This window comes from Pelophylax lessonae (assembly GCF_965119305.1).
Source record: "Pelophylax lessonae genome assembly, chromosome: 6".
Lineage (NCBI taxonomy): Eukaryota > Metazoa > Chordata > Amphibia > Anura > Ranidae > Pelophylax > Pelophylax lessonae.
Genome location: NC_138773.1, coordinates 16,301,352 through 16,320,348, shown reverse-complemented (window position 1 = coordinate 16,320,348; position 18,997 = coordinate 16,301,352). Strand labels below are relative to the sequence as shown.

Genomic DNA, 18,997 nt, shown 5'->3' with positions numbered 1-18,997 from the left:
AGTATTAAAATATCAAACTGTAACTAAAAGGATCCGGAATAAAAAGTTTTATTTAGAAAGAAAAAAAAAAGAAAAAAGGGAAGCAACAACCAAGAGAGAATGAAGTACATTTAGGTTCCATGCACTCTAGCATTTTTTAAGCTCCTAGAAGCAGTTATTAACATTTTTTTCTGCTCCTATGTCAGGAACATCTAACACTCCTGCTTCTTATTCCAGCATCCTAGTTTTGGCTGTGGCATTCTCCTTGTCTGTCTGTCTACCTGCAAGGTGATTGATGTGACAAGACTCTGGATGGAGACCAAACCTGATTTAAGACAGTCAAGCCTGCAGTCTCATGCTTGTGATAGCATGTTTAATACTTGATAAAGCTAACTGTTTGTCTGCCCTGCTAGATTGAATTACCTCGTTGTTGACCTTGAATTTGATATCGACTATTCTCTGAACTCTGCCTGCCCTTTGATTATGAATTTAACCCTGACTATTCTGAACCTTGTCTGTCTGCCAACCGCAGGTACCTGTTTGCTTTGCTCAGTTTGCCCATGCCTAGGAGTGGCAGCCAGGAACTTTTAGCATTGTGTATAAATCCTGGGGGGGGGGGCAATTGAGTACTGGTAGGCCTGCTTGCCTTATGGGAAAGGGGGCTGCTAAAAGGGAATAACACAGAAACCAGCTATAATGTTTTACCATCTGTGTTAGGGGTAAGTATGACATCCTAGAAGGTAAATAGTGTTATCCTATGTGTCCATGCACTCTACTTTAGGCTATTAGCATTTTTTTGAACTTCAGCATCTAGGAGCAGAAAAAAAAAACAGCGTTTTTTTTGGAGAATTTTTCCAGCAGAAAAAAAAAATGCTTATCACTACTTAAATGTTCCTAACAACGTTTTTTTTTTCTTCATGTACTGAAAAATGCTATCGAAAGGGTATTCCTTCTAAATGCTCCTAAAAGCTTCTAAAAGCTACTAAAAAAAGCTATTAAAATGCTATTATCAGAATTTTTCATCCAGTTTTTTTTTCTAGTGGTTTTTGAGCTTATAAAAAATTCTAGTGTGCGTAGATCCTTAAAATGTTCCTGTCACCACAAGCGTACCGAGTAATATTATGTGCATTAAAGGTATTTCAAACATACAAACTGGTTCAGCCTTTGACTTACCGGTCTTTTATGATGTAATATCTGGGGCCGTAGGTGCTGTCAGCTTTTGGAGTGGCGTAGCAGTTTTGTATGAGGAACACAAACTGAGATGAGCCTGTAGCTCCACTAACAATCCCACCAATATATAGGATGGAGGAGGAGTCCAACCACACCTCAGAGACTGTATATGGGGTGGTGTAGCCTGAATCTTGGAATAGACCCATCGTTATTGTAAAATTTCTTCTTCCAGCTACATTAATAGTAACCGAGCTGTAAGGGAACATAATCATTATTAAAACAGGGATATGCAAACATTTAAGGAAGTGATGTTTTTTTTGGTATTAGATAGGGATAGCAGATGTTGTGGTCAGGGAAAAGAGCCAAGATGGAGAATATAGCATAATTAAATAAATACGGTAGTAGCGTGCCAAACCCGTTGTTCGGGCAGGCCTGTGAAATAAAGAGGGCCCGCCAAGAAGGAAGGAGGGAAGAAGGGAATGTTGTAGAAAAGGGGCAGTGGGACGACCCCTGCGGCAGCCCAGAAGAAGCTAGGGGCCCAACCTTAAATAGGCGGCCCCTCCCCTCCCACAACCCCAGGCTCCGCCTTCCCATTTGTGGTCAGGGAATAGAACCAAGATGGAGAATATAGCATAATTAAATAACTACGGTAGCAGCGTGCCAAAACCATTGTTCGGGCAGGCCTGTGAAATAAAGAGGGCTAAAAATAAAGTGTGCAAGTAACCTTTAATGCAAGTGCAAAGTTATACAAGGAAAAGACACAACCGTAAGTAATTTGGCTAAAACTCAGAACGCCTGTCTGAGCTTGCCTTCAGGTTGGGGTATGTACCTGCAGTAAACAGGAGATTTCCACCGCCCTAGTCTCTTGATGATATGCATGGGAATGCCATGGCTGGAGGCCGCCGTGGCTGCCCCTATGCAAAACAAATGAACCCAGCAGGGTTCTCAGGTACTTGACCAACCTGGGCGTGGTGAGAGGCCTGCTCAGCAGGGGAGCATCGCTGGCCTGGCCCGCCATGCCCGGATAAAGGCTGCCCAGCAACTGGACTGGGCACCATCTATTATATGAAGGATACAGTGGTATCTCAACTGGTGGCCTCAATTGATTGGTCTTGGACTGGCGGAGTGACAGGACAAAATGGTCATCCATCTTAACTAGATCAGCCCTTTTTAACGTGTTGGCAGTGCCGAGTGAGTTCCCCACAGTGATCTCATTAGGCCGCAGGAACCCGTAGAAAGCCAGATACATGGCTGTCTTGATGGCATCATTGGTCCCTGCCTCAAATGGCCTGGTGTCCAACAGGTCGGACAAAGCCCGGAACCTGCTGCCGTCAATTGGTTGACGACCCGTGGGCTTGTGGCCTTCCAACCGAAGGATGCCTTTAAGAATGTTCTTGATGGGACTTGATGCCATGAAGGTGAAACTGAACTCCGGATAGGTAGAGTTTGATTGTGCTGTGTGCCAGTTTCAAGTTTAAATGGCAAAAGGAAGAAAAAGCCTCAATGGTGTCCAAAGACAACGGGTCCAAAATATTGAACTCTGTGATGAACCTGATGAAGATAGTCAGAGCCTGCGTGTAAGAGCGTCTGGTGTTAGTTGACAGTGCTGACTGGGCCAGCATGTTCCCATGGGCCATGAGAACAACTGATCCAGGATGAGTTCCTGAAATGGTGGTGGTTCATCCTGGATTTCCTCTGCCGTGGGATGTGCCTGGAAGAAGACCTGCAAATTGGAACGAGACAGGGCATCAGCTGCTGTGTTAAGAATGCCTGGCATGTGCTCTCAAACCAAGTGGAAGTGCAATGTGGTGGCCAGCCAAGTGAGCCTTCTAAATAAACTCATGATGGTTAGGGAGGAAAACCGCCCCCTGTTGATGATGTCGCCCACTGCCATGTCGTTAGTGAAGCACTTTACAGTTTGGCCCGCTTGGGACATGAAGCCCTAACTAACCCAGCAGTGGATAGAGGCGCTGTCTATGAATTGGCCCTGTGCTGTGCCAAGTAATGAAATGGCGGGGTGTAGGCCTATAGAAGGTGACGCCATCTCTACGCTAGCGGGGTGACCGAGACGCTAGCTATGATCTGGGCCGATGGGCGAAAACCTCTGCATGGGGATGGGTATTGGTCTTGGGCTAACTGCCAAGTGACCTTCCTAACAACACCCCCCACGCTCAGTATAAAGGAAGAGTATGGACCAAGTGAGACGGCATACCTGCGATAACTTGTGAGAGGTCTGAAAAGGCTTGCCTGAACGTCCGATGAAGTTTGTGCGTGCCGCCTGTATGGGTGAAAAAACAGTTGGTGCCTGAAGTGAGATGACATAAGCACCTGACTCAAACAACTGACATGCCCTGCGGACTGAGGGGAGAAGAAATGCGGACTAGGGCCCACCCCCCCCCCCCCGAATGAACGTTTCACCGGAAGTGAACCAGGAATGTGGACAGAGTGTATCCTTGCGTGTCAAGGCTGCGGGTGATGGCCGGAAGCCAGGTGAAGGGGGTGAGAACGTGGCCCCCGCATGCGGTAAGTAAAAAGACCTTTGTGGCCGAACAGCCCCTGAGAGTTGTAACTAAGGGAAAAAACAATTTGTTTTCCTAAGATGTGGTACCTGTGAGAAGCGTCAAACAAACAAAAACAAGACACATTTAAAACAAACAAATGATCGTGTAACGCAAAATGATGGCAAAGAAAACAACAAAGAATTTGCATGAAAGTGTGCTCGGTAAAAAAAAAAAAAAAAACTTTCCCAGAGGATGCAAGAGTGAGGCTGGCCAGTGGGAGGGAGGCACAGCCAGGGGGCTGTCTGTGCAGGATGAGAGCTGGTGCAAACCAAAGTGCAATTAAAAATGGCAAGAAAGCTGCTTCACAGGATTTGTTTTTATTTATTTATATTTTTTTTTGAAGCTGCAACCAAACTATCTGGATGTAATGTGACCTGTTCCATGGAATAAGGTAATCGGAAAACATAAATGAGGAAGAAACTATTTGCAGGGTTCCTTAATCCAGGTTTGCAGTTATGACACTTGAGAACAGGTTTCAGTATGGTGTAAGTTTAAGTGAAATCAAGACCCAGAGGATGATCCTTCGGGAGCAAAAAAAGTGAAAGCTGTCACACAGCCAGTGCGCGAGAAGGGAGGGGGGGGGGGGGTTGGACAACCTGGCAGAGGATGAATGATACGGAAGGTGCATGAAAAAAAAAATGGTGGGAATGTTTGGCACAGAATACAGTGGTTGCTGCAACATGGGACAGACCTGGTGAGGACTGATGGCCAGGCAGAGAAGTTCCCTCCCCCCGGCGCCGCCTACCCCAGGTAGGGCGGGCATGACCATGGAAAAGGAGGGCAGCACCGTCTGGGGCGGAGGCGAGACCCCCCCCCCGCATGTAGAAGTCTATGAAAATAGAGAGGTCCGACAAGGCAGGACAGCCGCGGTCCACCGCGTGAGTAAAGGAGGGAGCAGAGGGCTGAGCAGCTGGTGGTAGGGGAGCAGGGGCTGTGCAGCTGGTGGTGAGGGAGCAGGGGGGGGACCAAGCCTCAGCCCCCCCCCTGTACTCACTGGTGCCTGCTGGCCAACCCGAAAGCGTCCTCGTGGATCAACAGCAAAAGGAGAGCTAGCGTTCCTGGTAGTGGGCGTGACCGAAACCAGTCCAGAAGAGGCAGGGGGCCCGACCTTAAATAGGCGGCTCCTCCCCTCCCACAACTCCAGGCTCCACCTTCCCATTTATGCTTTTATATATATATATATATATATATATATATAAAATACATAAACGTGATGCGCTAGAAGTGCACTCAATAATACTGTAGTGATGATATAAATAAAGAGTCCATATAAATAGTCCACTGTGATCGTGTTCAACTTCAACAGATGGTGCATAAGTGATCAAATCAACAATTCCAATCTTGTGGGAAACATACACCCATAGTGAAATCCCTCCACCAGATAGATTGGCCTCTCACCTCAGTAGGGACCCAAACGGGCCAGCATACGCCTATATGAGGGTATAAGACTCCTAGGGTTGACTCTCCAGCTGCTCACCTCCGGAGGTCCCGGGACATGTAGTAAAATAATAATAAAGGCAGATCTAATGCTCTCAGTATATACACTGTGGTAGGCTTTATTAAGAAAAATTAGGCAACTCACATGTTCATGGCACTCAGCTGTGCCTGCTAGTAAAGCGAAAGCGTTATCCACTGGGAGAGAGAATCTGCGTCGGCCACGCAAGCTCCGCCCACCCTATTCTACTATTCACATAATACAAACAGCTGAATTAGTCAGAGAAATTATCCCTTTTCGTCTCCACTTTTCTGGCTCATACAAAGCATTTTGAATTTTCAGTTAGGCAGAATCAGTAAAAAAGTGAACAGGCGCTGCCTAATTATTTATTATAAAACACTGACAGTATGTCAAAGGCTTAAAATGAAGAGTTAGGACCTCTCCCCCAGCTGATAAATAATGCAATTTATAAAGAAAGAGACTGTAAGATCTGATCGCCTGGATATGTGGCTGGAGATCCATGGCTGATTATGATGTGGGTAGATTGGGTGGCAATCCAAGGCCAAGGCTCCAAGGTTTGCATGGCCACCAAAACACTCGGTACCACCAATTGCCATGTAACCATGAATGCATTTACAATGGGTTCAGCTGCCTTCCCCCATGAGGCAAACCTATAGTCACACACTCTGAAACTGCACCTCTGGAAAGACTAGCACACTTCCCTCAAGATCCAGGAGGTCTTTTGTGTAGTTATGCTTCCTGAATGGGGAGCAGTCAGTGGGTGTCAACCCAATATCACATATTCCAAAACTAGTGGAATGTGCGTTAGCTCCTGTACTGGAAGAGAGGGGTGAGAATATCAGTGAAGGGAAGTTAGCTGCTGCTGAAAGAAGCATTTTGGGGGGCTTTGAAAAGATACAGGATTTGAGGAACATTTTGAGGGCTCAGAAGTGTTGTGGGGAACTTTCTACTTTCTGTAGTGCTTTGACCGGCATTGAGGGCTTTAGGGGGCATTGCACAGCCCCCTCATCTTTTAGCCGAGCCTTCACATGACTGAGATGGTGGTTCTTGGATGAAATTAATGTTGGGCAGCCATTGGCAGCTCATTAGGCAGAGCTTAAAGTAGTACAGGGTAAAATCAAAATATACATAGTGCATTCAAAGCAAACCAAAGACCTTTAAATAGGCACATTCTTGGCTGTTTTTTGATGCTGTGAACGTTTTGAAATTCTGAATCTGGGGAAGGATATTAGATGAGGTTACATAAGCAAAATAAAGTTCCCGTTCCCAGCGGTCATTGTGCTCTAACCATAGAAATACAGAAAGGTGTGCCAGACCAAAATTGGATAAAAGAGTCCAAGATAATTGTAATTTTTGGGGAAAAAGTCATACAGTATAAAAACAGCCAATGCACTTTGAGGCAACACCACTCCCTCTTCATCAGGGTTCAACACAGAGTAATACTTAAATGGCCTCTATTGCTGCTCAGCAACTGCTGTTGTTACTCCAGGTGGAGAGTTCAGTATTGGTTCTGATATATAACAGATCTGTGAGGTCACTGTTTTCTTTGCATCCTTCCATGTTTTTTTCTGTGTTGAGCCCTGATGAAGGTTGTAACGGAACAGGGCACCCCTGTACTGAGTACCTCTGTTGACGGATGCTCCTAGTGCTTCCCAATGGCTCCAAGCACTCCACCAGACACCGTAACCACTTCAGACCCCACAAACCGCTGCAGCTTGGTTAGGGTCTCGTTGTCTCCTACCCACCCTGGACCTATGACAAGGCTCCAGGTTCCCGTGGGTGAAGCTCTCTTTCCCCAGAGAGTGCAGAGGAACAAGCTCTTATACAAGCTCTTACAAGAGCTTAGTGATTATCTAAGGGAGTATGGAAGACCATAGCAATCCCTTGTAGCATATCCCCCCAATAAGAGACAGGATTCTAGAATGAGGGTGAAGTAACTCTAGAACAACTTTATTAAATGAGAAACAGACTTATATACAGTTTTCACCAACAAGGTTACCGCCTAGGTGGAGCTTGTTGAAGACTGGATGTGATATTCACAATCCAATAGGAACAGAGTTTTACACTCTCATACAGTGTACACAACAATATACAATGTGGAACAATCCCCCCTCCTCCTTAGCATCCAATCCACATACTGTACCTATATACATCCCATAATAAGTTTCTCTTAAGTCAGACAGACAGAACAATGTGAGGTCATTAACACTTAACAATGAGACAGGACAATCCACATTCCCTCCCAATACAAAAACAACAGGGAAGTCTGCGAATGACAGTCTTTGTGTCTCTCTCACAGCCAAGCATGGAATACACTGTGTAAGGTGGTATTAAATCTTCATATTTCTATATGAAGATTTTTCTGACAAATATTGAAGCAATCCAAACCATTACTTATCTGTCTTTCACTCATAGTGTCGGTTAGTACCGTCACAAAGGTAAAGTGGTGTTGCCCTTGAAATGCATTGGATGTTTTTATATGACTTTTTTTTTTTAAAAAAAAATAAACAATATTCATGTATTTCTGTGCATTTTTTTTCTTTGCTATTTGGGAGCTGCTTCGCCAGAGCTTTTGAGCTTTTTTTGAAGTTTCCTTCATCTGACAACACACACAAGTTGAAAGGTCATAATGCCTCTTTGAGTATGTTGTTCTGGGGTCATTGAGCTCTAGTCAGCCTGCATAGTACCAACATTTTGCACAGCTGTGACTATGGTGAGCCTAGCAATGACATTGCAGCATTACGCCTTCCAGATTTCAGTCTGGTCTCTGGGAGGTACCTCTGACTGGAGGTGACAAAAGTAACATGGAGACCCGCCCCACCCCCTTCCGCTACCTTCCTAAGTGCTACCTCGCTGTTTGCCTGGTCCAAACAGTGCGCACCTTTATGCTACCTAAATCACCTAACTCAGGATCCACCCTTCTCTTGACACCTCTCCCTCCCCGTGCCTGGGCCCGTAGAGCCCAGAGCATGGGCACGTGCTATGTCATGCCCCTCTCATGTAGCTTGTCCCTTTTAGGGCTCATTTGACTTTTATGGTATCCATATCCCTAGTTTAGGTTCCTTACCAATCTAAACCCTCTGAATATAGGCCTGATCCTCCTCATTTTAGGGTACCTTCCAAGTTCACAGTTGCTCTACATGAGAAACATGTTACACCCTGACCACTCTGTGTAATTCCTGGTTTACATTGTCCCTGGTTGGTCCTTGCTACTTTTGACCTTTTTTCACTTATGGCAGGGTTGTCTCCTGTTATAACGTTCAATTGTTGTTGTTTACTGTTAATGCCTGTATTCTTGCATATGGTCTTCTTTTCCTGTAATGCTCCTTTATTTCTCAATTATATGTTAAAAAAAAAAAAGTAACATGGAGAAAATTAAAAGCGGAGAATTGAATATCGGAAAGTCAGTTCATGTGGCCAAAACTTTATAACAGCACTAATTTATTTGTCATTCTACATCTGCAGCTCCCCAAGCAGTTTGATAACAAACCAAAGGCACTACCCAATTGGGGTTGGTATGCTCTGAAATGACAGTACCAGTTCCCTCCAGTTCAAGGCCTAAAAATATAATAGTTTGTATTTTATGGTATTTTCCCCAGATTAAGTTTACACCGGCATCTTGTGCACCAAGCAAAGTGACTCACGTTGTATAGGTGCTGACAGCAGTTAGAAGGTTGATTTCCATACTTGATGGATAGGAGCATTGGTAGGTAATGTAATAGTTGTCTCTTATAATCACTCCATCAGATTTTGACTCTAGGTATACGGTATTTGTATATATGTAGTCAGTTCCATTGTTCTGAAAAATAAAATTTACCGTACAGTGAAACAAAATTAAAGGACAGTTCCAGGCAAACTTATTTTTCTTTTTTTCACCCAGGTAATTATTACATATTACATGGTACAGGCATACCCCACTTTTAGGTACACAATGGGACCAGAGCATGTATGTAAAATGAAAATTTTGTTTGTGCTGATACCTGTCCGCTGACCTTAGCTTCTGGAGTGGTCCCCTTCCTGGCAGACCCCTGGGCAAGTTCCTCTGCACTCACGGACACTGTTTTTCCAGAGTCACCGTTGCCTCCAAACTTCACTTGTTAGCATCCACTGGACTTCTGCATTCAGCAACACCTTCAGGTTCACCCGGCTGACTGCCTGTGATCACCTTTCCCAGATGCAGAAGGAGACACAGCTGTGCCCTCCTTCTGGGACTTGGCTTCCCACCCATAGACACCCTGTGACATGTGCCCTTGGCTTTTATGGTTAAAGTGAAGCAATAACTTTTTTTTTACTTGTATGTAAATACACTAGCTCTATGGGAAATCTTGATCCGCTTGACATGGCACTGCTCCCAAACCATAAGTGACAAGGACACCAAACTCGGGAATCACATTAAGGGGATCCAGGACTATGACATGGTAGATTACCTGGGCAAGCTGGCCAACCAAAAAATAGGATATGTTGTAGTCCTGAGTTCACCTCTCGCTGCTCCCTAAGTTTGGTGTCCCTGTCACGTATGGTTCTAGAGCAGTGCCATGTCAAGCTGACCAAGATTTACCATAGATGCCAATGTTGGACAGGGAGCAGTGCCATGTCAAGCTAACCGAGATTTCCTATAGACGCCAATGTTAAAAACCAGGAGTAGTGACATGCCAAGCTGACCAAGCTGTGTCCGTATTCGTAAGTGTTCGTAAAGTGAGTGTATGTAAAGCGGGATATCCCTGTATTGTTGAGTGGCTGTGGATCCAGCTCCTTTTCTCTGCAGCCTGTCACTTCCTGTGAGCTGCCATTTTAGTTAAAATGTGCCAACAAAATGACATTCGTCGGTATATCAACAAAAAAAAATTACATTTGGGTGAAGAAAGAGATGGGCTAAATATACTAGTGATTCCCCCTACATCCTAGATGTACAATAAATCAAAATAAATGCTAAAGGAGGACCTAACACAATTGTAAGGCACCCTACACAATTCTAATAAAAAATCAATTACTTTGGAACAAAAAAAATCAATTACTTTTACTAAATACATAATAAAAAAAAACTAAAAATAGTTTCACTCATAAGTATCCCTTGTGATAGCAATAGGCAGAGAAAGGTACACTTTTCTGAGAAATCTGAAAAAAGTAGTCTAGTAGAGTATAGATCTCTCCTCTGCCCTAAAGCATCTGATCACACCAAGACTAGTGTGATCAGATGCTTTCCCAATTTAAAAATGATGCTGTTTATATCGATGAAAGCAAAGTGATGAAATGCTCGTAGTTTCTGGTTTCTTAGACCATAGAGATGATTGGAGCTATTTCAGCTGCATTCTTGGGTTCCCCGGTGGGACAGGACAGCCCAAGAAAGTTGTGGAAGGTGCAGCGGGGGGGGGGGGTCGGGGGTGGAATGCTCTTTTGCTGCTTGTTAAAGCAATCCAGGGGCTAATTAGCCACTAGCATTGCTTTTACATTAAATCAGACCGCTGGCTATGTCAGAGGTCCTTGTTGTGGATATATGTAATGTTCTTTTTTTTTCCAAGTAGCCTGTGGGCTGAAGAAAAAAAGAGAACCTAACAGATTTCTCCATTCACATTGATTGATGTGGATGAAAAAATCTCTGCCAAAATAAGTTTTAAAAATATATACCGTATTTTCCGGCGTATAAGACGACTGGGCGTATAAGACGACCCCCCTATTACATGATCTACCGGTAATACTAGGTATTAGGTTACCTTGGAGATATTATACTCGGCGTATAAGACGACCCCCCATTTTTGGGGGATTTTTTTGAGGTTCAAAAGTAGTCTTATACGCCAGAAAATACAGTACTCAAACATAGGGGCAAACTGCCAACTGACCAGTGGTGGCTGGTGCTCCATGTGCCAGGGGGGGGCGACAGATGGACCGCACCATACACCTTCCCGGACCACACCAGGCCACGCACCACCCCCCTCCCCCCCAGGACCACAGCAGGACCCCAGGCTGACTCACCCTGCCTAGACATCTGGACATGTGCAGCAGCAAGCGGCTTCGGCTTCTTCCCCCTCAGTCTTCTGCGTCTCCTCCCTCCTCCTCCATGCCCAATGGCATGGCTTCTCCTTTCGGCCAATCGGGAAACGGGTCTCAGGACCCGTTCCTGACTGGCCAGGAGGAGGAACCGTGTGACAATAGCAGAATATGTAGCAGAATACAAATTGGTCTAGACTCATGAAAAAATCTAATTTTTTAATTTTATTTTTTTTATTGGCTTTGTTGTATAGCAGAAAAAAAATAAAATGTCACTAAATCTATTCCATAGTTTGTTGAAACTATAACTTTTGTGCAAATCAATCAATATACTTTTATTGGGATTTATTTTTTTTTTCCAAAAACATGTAGCAGAATACATATTGGCCTAAACTGATGAAGACTTTTTTTTAACTTTTTTTTTTATTGGATGTGTTTTATAGCAGAAAGTAAAAAATATTGTTTTTTTGTTTTCAAAATTGTTGGATTTTTTTGTTTATAGTGCAAAAAATAAAAATTGCACAGGTGATCAAATACCACCAACAGAAAGCTCTATTTATGGGGAAAAAAAGGACATCCATTTTATTTGGGTACAGCGTTGCACGACCGCGCAATTGTCCATTAGAATAACGCAGTGCTGTATCTCAAAAAATGGCCTGGTCATTAAGGGGGCAAAATCTTCCAGTTCAGAAATGGTTAAACATCAAAGACTTCAAAAACAGCATTGGCAGATTAGGATTGTGCAAATACTGCATGAATACTTTTGCTTGTATCCAAAAACATTTTTATATTTCTGTTTCCTGAATACCGCCCCTTCAACACGAGTTTATGTAGCAGGTCACCTATGATATAAAATCATTTCAGCAGGTAGTGGACATCTACTTACCCAAATGTATCCACCACAATTTCCATATGTTGGCTGTGTAATAAAAGTGATGTAACTTTTATCACTTCTTTCAATGAATCCTTGGCAGTAGTCGTATGTCAGATGGATGGATGAGGTGTTGTAGCCCAGCTTCTCCAGGAGACATTTGCTGAACCTCACTTCTATATTCTCCAGGCCACAGGTGACTTCTGGTGTAAGATAATCTACATAGGTAGAAAAGAGGATCATCATGTCACCCCTTAAAAGCATAATCAATCTTAGAGAGAAAACAACGGAAAAAACATTTTTGACAATTATTTGGCTCATCTGCTTCACTAACAAAGATTTCTTTAACTACTTGCCTTCTGGGCACTTAAACGCCCTTCCCATCCAGACCAATTTTTAGCTTTCAGCGCTCTCACACTTTGAATGACAATTGCGCGGTCATGCTACACTGTACCCATATAAAATTTTTATCATTTTTTTCACACAAATAGAGCTTTCTTTTGGTGGCATTTAATCATCTCTGGGTTTTTTATTTTTTACAAAAAAAAAAGAAAAAAGACAGAAAATTTTGAAAAAAAAAACGTTTTTCTTATTTTTTGCGAGTAAATTTTGAAAATAAATAATTTTTTCTCCTTCACTGATGTGCGCTGATGAGGCGGCACTGATGGGCACTGATAGGCTGCACTGATGGGCACTGATGAGATGGCACTTATGGGCACTGCTGAGGTGGCACTTATGGGCACTGATGAGGTGGCACTGATGAGGAGGTACTAATGTGCCGCACTGATGAGCACTGATAGGCGGCACTGATGAGCACTGATAGGCGGCACTGCTGGGCACTGAGAGGTGGCACTGCTGGGCACTGAGAGGTGGCACTGACGGGCACTGAGAGGTGGCACTGATGGGCAGCACTGATGGGCACTGACGGGCGGCACTGATGGGCACTGGCGGGCGGCACTGATGGGCACTGGCTGGCGGCACTGATGGGCACTGGCGGGTGGCACTGATGGGCACTGGCAGGTGGCACTGATGAGCACTGATGGGCGGCACTGATGAGCACTGATGGGCAGCACCATCAGTGCCCACACTCAGTGCCCATAGTGCTGCCAGTCAGTGCTCATCAGTGCCTAGATGAGCAGGCACTGATGGGCACTGACTGGCAGCACTATGGGCACTGATTGTGTGCACTGAAGGGGGGCACTGATGGTGGGCACTGTGGGCATTGAAGGTGTGTTTGGTGTACCTCTAGTAATCAGGGCACTGGTGATCGGTGCCCTGATTACTTTTTTCTGTGTCCCCGGCGCTGTGCAGCTCTCCCTCCTTCCTCACACGCAGGCTCTGTGTGAGGAAGGAGCGCCGGCGATGAGAGGAAAATGGAGATCTCGTGTTTCTGCTCCTATAGTCAAAGCAGTCCCCCTAAAGTAAGGAAGCACTCATAGGGAACATATTTAACCCTTGTATTGCCCCTGGTGTTAATCCCTTCCCTGCCAGTGTCATTTATACAGTGATAGTGCATTTTTTTTAAACTGATCACTGTATTGGTGTCACTGGTCCCCAAAATGTGTCAATTAGTGTCAGATGTGTCCACCGCAATGTCGCAGTCCCACTAAAAATCGCTGATCACCGCCGTTACTAGTAAGAAATGTTAAAAAAATATATATATAAAATGTCACTAAATCTATCCCATAGTTTGACGCTATAGCTTTTGCGCAAACCAATCAATATACACTTATCTGGAATTTTGTTCTCACAAACATGTAGCAGAATACATATTGGCCTAAACTGATGAAGACATTTTTTTTTTTACATTTTTTATTTGATGTGTTTTTTAGCAGAAAGTAAAAATTATTGATTTTTTTTTTCCAAAATTGTCGCTCTTTTTTTGTTTATAGCGCACAAAATAAAAACTGCAGAGGTAATCAAATACCACCAAAAGAAAGCTCTATTTGTGGGGGAAAAAAGGACATCAATTTTATTTGTGTACAGCATTGAAAGGCCGCGCAATTATCAGTTAGAGTAAAGCAGTACAGAATTCGCAAAAAATGGCCTAGTCAGGAAGGGGGTAAAACCCTTCAGAGCTGAAGTGGTTAAATACCACCAAAAGAAAGCTCTCTTTGTCTGAAAAAAAAAATGTGAAAAAATTTGTTTTGGGTGCAGTGTTAGGGTCCTTTCACACGGCCCGCATCCGCCAACAGAGTCCGCTCTGTTCAGCGGGGGGGGGGGGGGGGGGGGATGGATCCGCCGATCCCCGCTGAGCAGGCAGATGACAGCTCCATCTCTGCTCTGTGTGCAGAGACGAAGCTGTCAGATCCCCGTTGTCCTCTATGGGGGAATCGGATGAGAATGGACCGCCTGTCAATTCTCATCCAATCCGATCCGCTGGACGGATGAAAAATAGGGTTTCCATCCGTCCGGATTTCACGGATAGGATCGGAAGTGGATAGCTGCGGATGTCAGAGAGGGTGTCTCCACTGACATCCGCTGCCCCATAGGGATGCATGGAGGATCCGATCAGGTCCGCCTGAAAAACTGACAGGCAGATCTGATCGGATCGTTCGTGTGAAAGGACCCTTACATGAAAGCTCAACTTTCATTCAAAGTGTGACAGCGCTGAAAACTGAAAATTGGCCTGGGCAGGAAGGGGGTGAAAGTGTCCGGTATTGAGACAATTAGAAGCTGTTTGGCAGCTTACTGTACATGTAAAATAAGATGAACAGGACAATGGCAGACCAAATAAATACCATTGACTACCACAAGACCAAATGGCCCCAAAGAATTCACCTAGCAAATTCCCTAGTTAGTCCTTTATGAATTGAACCCTTAGAAAAGTTATGAGAGTTAGGGATTATCGGTTCGACCCAAACTTTGGGTGTTTGAAATTCGGCCGAATTCCAAACGTTTTGCGGTAAAAGTTCGGAATTCGGTCATTAGAACCGCCCAAAATGCAATGGGACAGGAACTGGGCTTTAAAAGCCTGTGATTGGCCCAGAAACGTCAGTAAAAGCCAATGAGGGGGCAGGAGTCTGCTAGGAACGTGATTGGAGTGACTACGAGGTCCAGAAGCCAATCAGGAGTGAAAACGCCCCCCAGTATATAATATAGCCCCGCCTAACCTCTAGCACTGTAATACAGAGGCTTTTGAAGAGAGTGGAAGCATTTCTGTTTCTCCTGCTGCTTGTAAAGCTCCAGTGTCATTTTGCAATTATCTTCTGCTGTATGGAGCTGTTCTTTTAGTGTGAGGAAAGGGATATGCAGTGTAGTTAGGGTACTATATACCACTATAGTTAGATTCAATAATCTAGTTTTTGTAGGGATAGTTTTAAGTGTCAGGGTTCCATCTAGTGAGCACGTTGCACTGCTGATATATCTACAGCAGGTATACGTGCTTGCTAGTCAGCTATTGTACAAAATACCACAACCCCTTACAGGAAGCACATGGTGACCCCACTCTGCCATGTCAGGGTGACCGGAGTTTAGGGTGACCTGACTCTGCCATGCCAGGTGACCCCACTCTGTCATGTCAGGGTGACCGTAGTTTAGGTTGACCTGACTCTGCCATTCCAGGGTGACCCCACTCTGCCATGTCAGGGTGACCCCAATCTGCCATGTCAGGGTGACCGTAGTTTAGGGTGACCTGACTCTGATAAAGCCTCAGTGACAACTATACATAAATTAAAATTCATCACAAAAAAACAGATTATCTTTCTTAGAATTTCAGTAGCACAGGGATGGTGTTACCCTCCTTTCATAAAGTGCAAATAAATAAAGTGCATAAATTGCATAAATAATCCAAAACATCCAACTAAGCAAGAACAGAGTCCTTCAAAAGTCTTTGTTTATGTGGTGCATTTATTTGCCCTTTATGAAAGGAGGGTAACACCATCCCTGCGCTACTGAAATTCTAAGAAAAACAATCTGTTTATTTTTCCAGTTCTGGGCATGCTGCAGAGCTGAAACTTCACAGGTACACTTTTTAGACCCCCCAGACACTAAATCCAAAGAAATCTCTTTTTTTTTTCAATATTTTTTTCAATAATTTGCTCTCTATCAAAAACGACAATTTTTAAGAACTTTTTTTTGCCTGATTCATAGTCCCTGGGGCATGACCCAGAACCCTAGGCACTTTTTAGGGCATTTATTAGGTTTTAGGGCTTCAAAATTGTTTTTTTTGATTCCTGAAGTTAGGGTCCCATTGATTTCAATTGGGTTCTGGAATCCGAACCAAACTTTCGGGAAATTCGGGAATTCTGGTCAAACGAAACTTTTTCAAAAGTTTGATCATCCCTAATGAGAGTTCCATTCAAAGTCTCTTGGAATAGAAGACTTCATCTAAGTAACCTACCTGTTAGATTTCCCATTGGTATCCCATCAGTAGTATTCAATGAATCATTACAGTAACAGCCCAGAACATCGTCCACAATTCCACATTCCTCATCAGGAGCGCAGTCTATCCCTGAGCAGCTATGATTAGATTCTGGAAGAGAAGGAACACATAGAAGGTGTAAGAACATACAAATCTATAATGTTTTATTAATGAAGACAACATTCTGAACTCCTGTTTTATGTGGGTACTTACCTGTACAATAGGCAGAGTAGCAGTTTGGTGTACTCTGTAGCTTATATACATAAAATCCTTCCGGACACATTTTTACAGAAATATCATAAGGTTGTACACAGCAATTATAATACCAGCTGGAACAAGCTGTACGATTCACAATACCATCACTGAGTGTAGGGTGGGAGCCGTTCATCCAGATGGGATTACTAGTCCCACAGCTGTTTTCTGCTACACAGTGCTCAGGGATTTGCTGGTCATATTCTCCTTTAAACCGATACCATCCAGATAGGCCATAGTCACAATGATACCAGGTATAATAATAGTTATATTTATATTTATATTTATTAGAAGTGCTGCGCCAGGGGTCATTAAGCACGGTGTGGTTGGAGCAAGGGTCACTACAGGAATATGATCCAATGTACTTAATGCATTCTTCATTAGAGCCACACGGTGTTCCTTGTAGGCATTCATTGACCTCACAGTGTCTTCCATCTCCATAATATCCATCGGGACAAGCACAGGTGTAAGATCCATAATAATTTGAACATATAGCTACTGAATCGCAGTCATTAAGAGAGCTGTCCGCACACTCATCAATATCAACACAGCCAAAATCTGCTATATATTTAAATCCAGTGTAACAATTACAGGTGTAAGATCCAATAGTGTTCATACAGTAACCACCACCATAATATTCATGACAATTGTTGGTGTAATAGTCCTGACATTCATCTATATCATTACAAGTTGTTCCATCTCCAGTAAATTCCTCTTTACACGTGCACTCCCCGTATCCTCCAAACTCCGAACAAGTGGCATTTGGGTGGCAGTCAGAATCTGAACAATTCCCTGAAAAGAAATAAAAGAAGACATTTTCTCTCGAGGGGGCAGATAGGTTTTCTATATAACAGAAACATACAGTAATGTAGGTTAATGTCTGGAAAATCAAATTCTTATATGTTGGATGCTGTAAAGGACTTTTTGGCCAGGTTCAGTGGAAGATGCCACTACCCTCCCAAAACATACTACATTAAAGGATTGCAAAGTCTTGTTTTTCGTTTTTGTTTTTTCAAATAAAAATAACAAACATGTAATACTTACCTCCTCTGTGCAGTTGGTTTTGCACAGAGCAGCCTGGATCCTCCTCTTCTCCGCTCCCTCTTTGCCTCTCCTGGCCGGAGTGTGTTATACCTGAAGGGTTTCACATGTACTGTTACTTTAAGGCTGGCCCCACCCAGGAGTGATGACAAGGGTCAAGGGGCAGAGTGGCCATCTTAGAGACATGTAAGAGATGCATTGATATACAGAGCTGTCCTGTAATGCATGTTTGAGTGTACAGTGAGTCCTGAATAAACATCCGTTGTTCCAGATTAGAGTCCTGTGTCTCTCACAACACGGAGAATATAACAGTGGCGACAAGGATGGGATTTACAAGGTTACTATCCGTGTGAGAAAAGAAAAGAAGAAAAAAACTCTGGATTGTCAGCTGGATGCAAACACCCACAGAGCCCAGCAGGAAAATTTCATTGATCGGGACAGTAAGTGAATTTGATGGAGAACAGACAACCTGGAGTTCCTGGATTGAGAGACTGGAACAGTATTTTTGTGCAAATGCCATCCCAGGTGACAGGCAAGTAGCAGTATTTCTGACACTGGTTGGTGCTAGGACATATGACACTCTTAGGGATCTCCTTTTCCCTGAAAAAACAGCAACTAAGACTTTGGCAGAGCTCCTGACACTGTTAGGGAATCACTTCCAGCCTAAACCACTAGAGATTGCAGAAAGATTCCGGTTCTATCAGCGGCAGCAGCAGCAGCCGGGTGAAGATATTAAGGCTTATGTGCTCGCCCTTCGCAGACTAGCCTCAACCTGTTCTTTTGGGGAGTACTAACCGACTGCACTGAGGGATAAGTTTGTCATGGGACTAAATAGTGAGTCTAGCCAAAAGAGACTGTTAACAGAGAAAGATCTTACCCTTACAAAGTCAATTGAGATAGCTTCAGTGATGGAAATGGCTGTGAAAGATACAGAGGCATTGAACCCCCAGAGCAGAAGGGAAGAGGTTAAAGAGGAAGTTTTCAGAACAGCAGTCAAGCCAACAGCAGCAAACTGGAAATATAGACCCTCACCAACCAGGACGTCAGCTTGCTACCGTTGTGGGAATACAGACCATGATCACAAAGTCTACCGGTTTAAGGATCAGTTCTGTCATAATTGTGGTAAGGCAGGCCATCTGAAACGAGTCTGGCGTAGTAAGATGGTGCGAAATAAACAACCTCTGAAAACCAGGAAAAAGGCATATATGGTGGGAAGATATACATCGTCATCTGAATCAGAGGATGAGGAAGTGCTCCACAGATTAGACATACATCATATGCATTCAGCACCCTATGCAATGACTGTAGAGGTAACCGTG

The 18,997-nt window shown here is 43.9% G+C and overlaps 2 protein-coding genes across 2 annotated transcripts in view; both read right to left on the bottom strand.

Annotated features, from left to right (window-relative positions):
• LOC309558454 (uncharacterized protein) overlaps window positions 1–18,997 on the bottom strand; it is a gene marked incomplete at its 3' end in the record, with an annotated part of 200,033 nt that overhangs the window by 111,437 nt on the left and 69,599 nt on the right. The window lies entirely within an intron of this gene.
• Window positions 1–18,997, bottom strand: part of LOC309557489 (uromodulin-like) — a 78,981-nt gene that overhangs the window by 33,541 nt on the left and 26,443 nt on the right. Inside the window, exons 3-7 of the mRNA XM_082260214.1 lie at window positions 16,599–17,429; window positions 16,365–16,496; window positions 12,038–12,240; window positions 8,811–8,965; window positions 1,153–1,401 (exon numbers count right to left, since the gene is read on the bottom strand). Coding sequence (XP_082116340.1) covers window positions 1,153–1,401; window positions 8,811–8,965; window positions 12,038–12,240; window positions 16,365–16,496; window positions 16,599–17,429 — 1,570 coding nt within the window. The remainder of the gene's footprint in view (window positions 1–1,152; window positions 1,402–8,810; window positions 8,966–12,037; window positions 12,241–16,364; window positions 16,497–16,598; window positions 17,430–18,997) is intronic.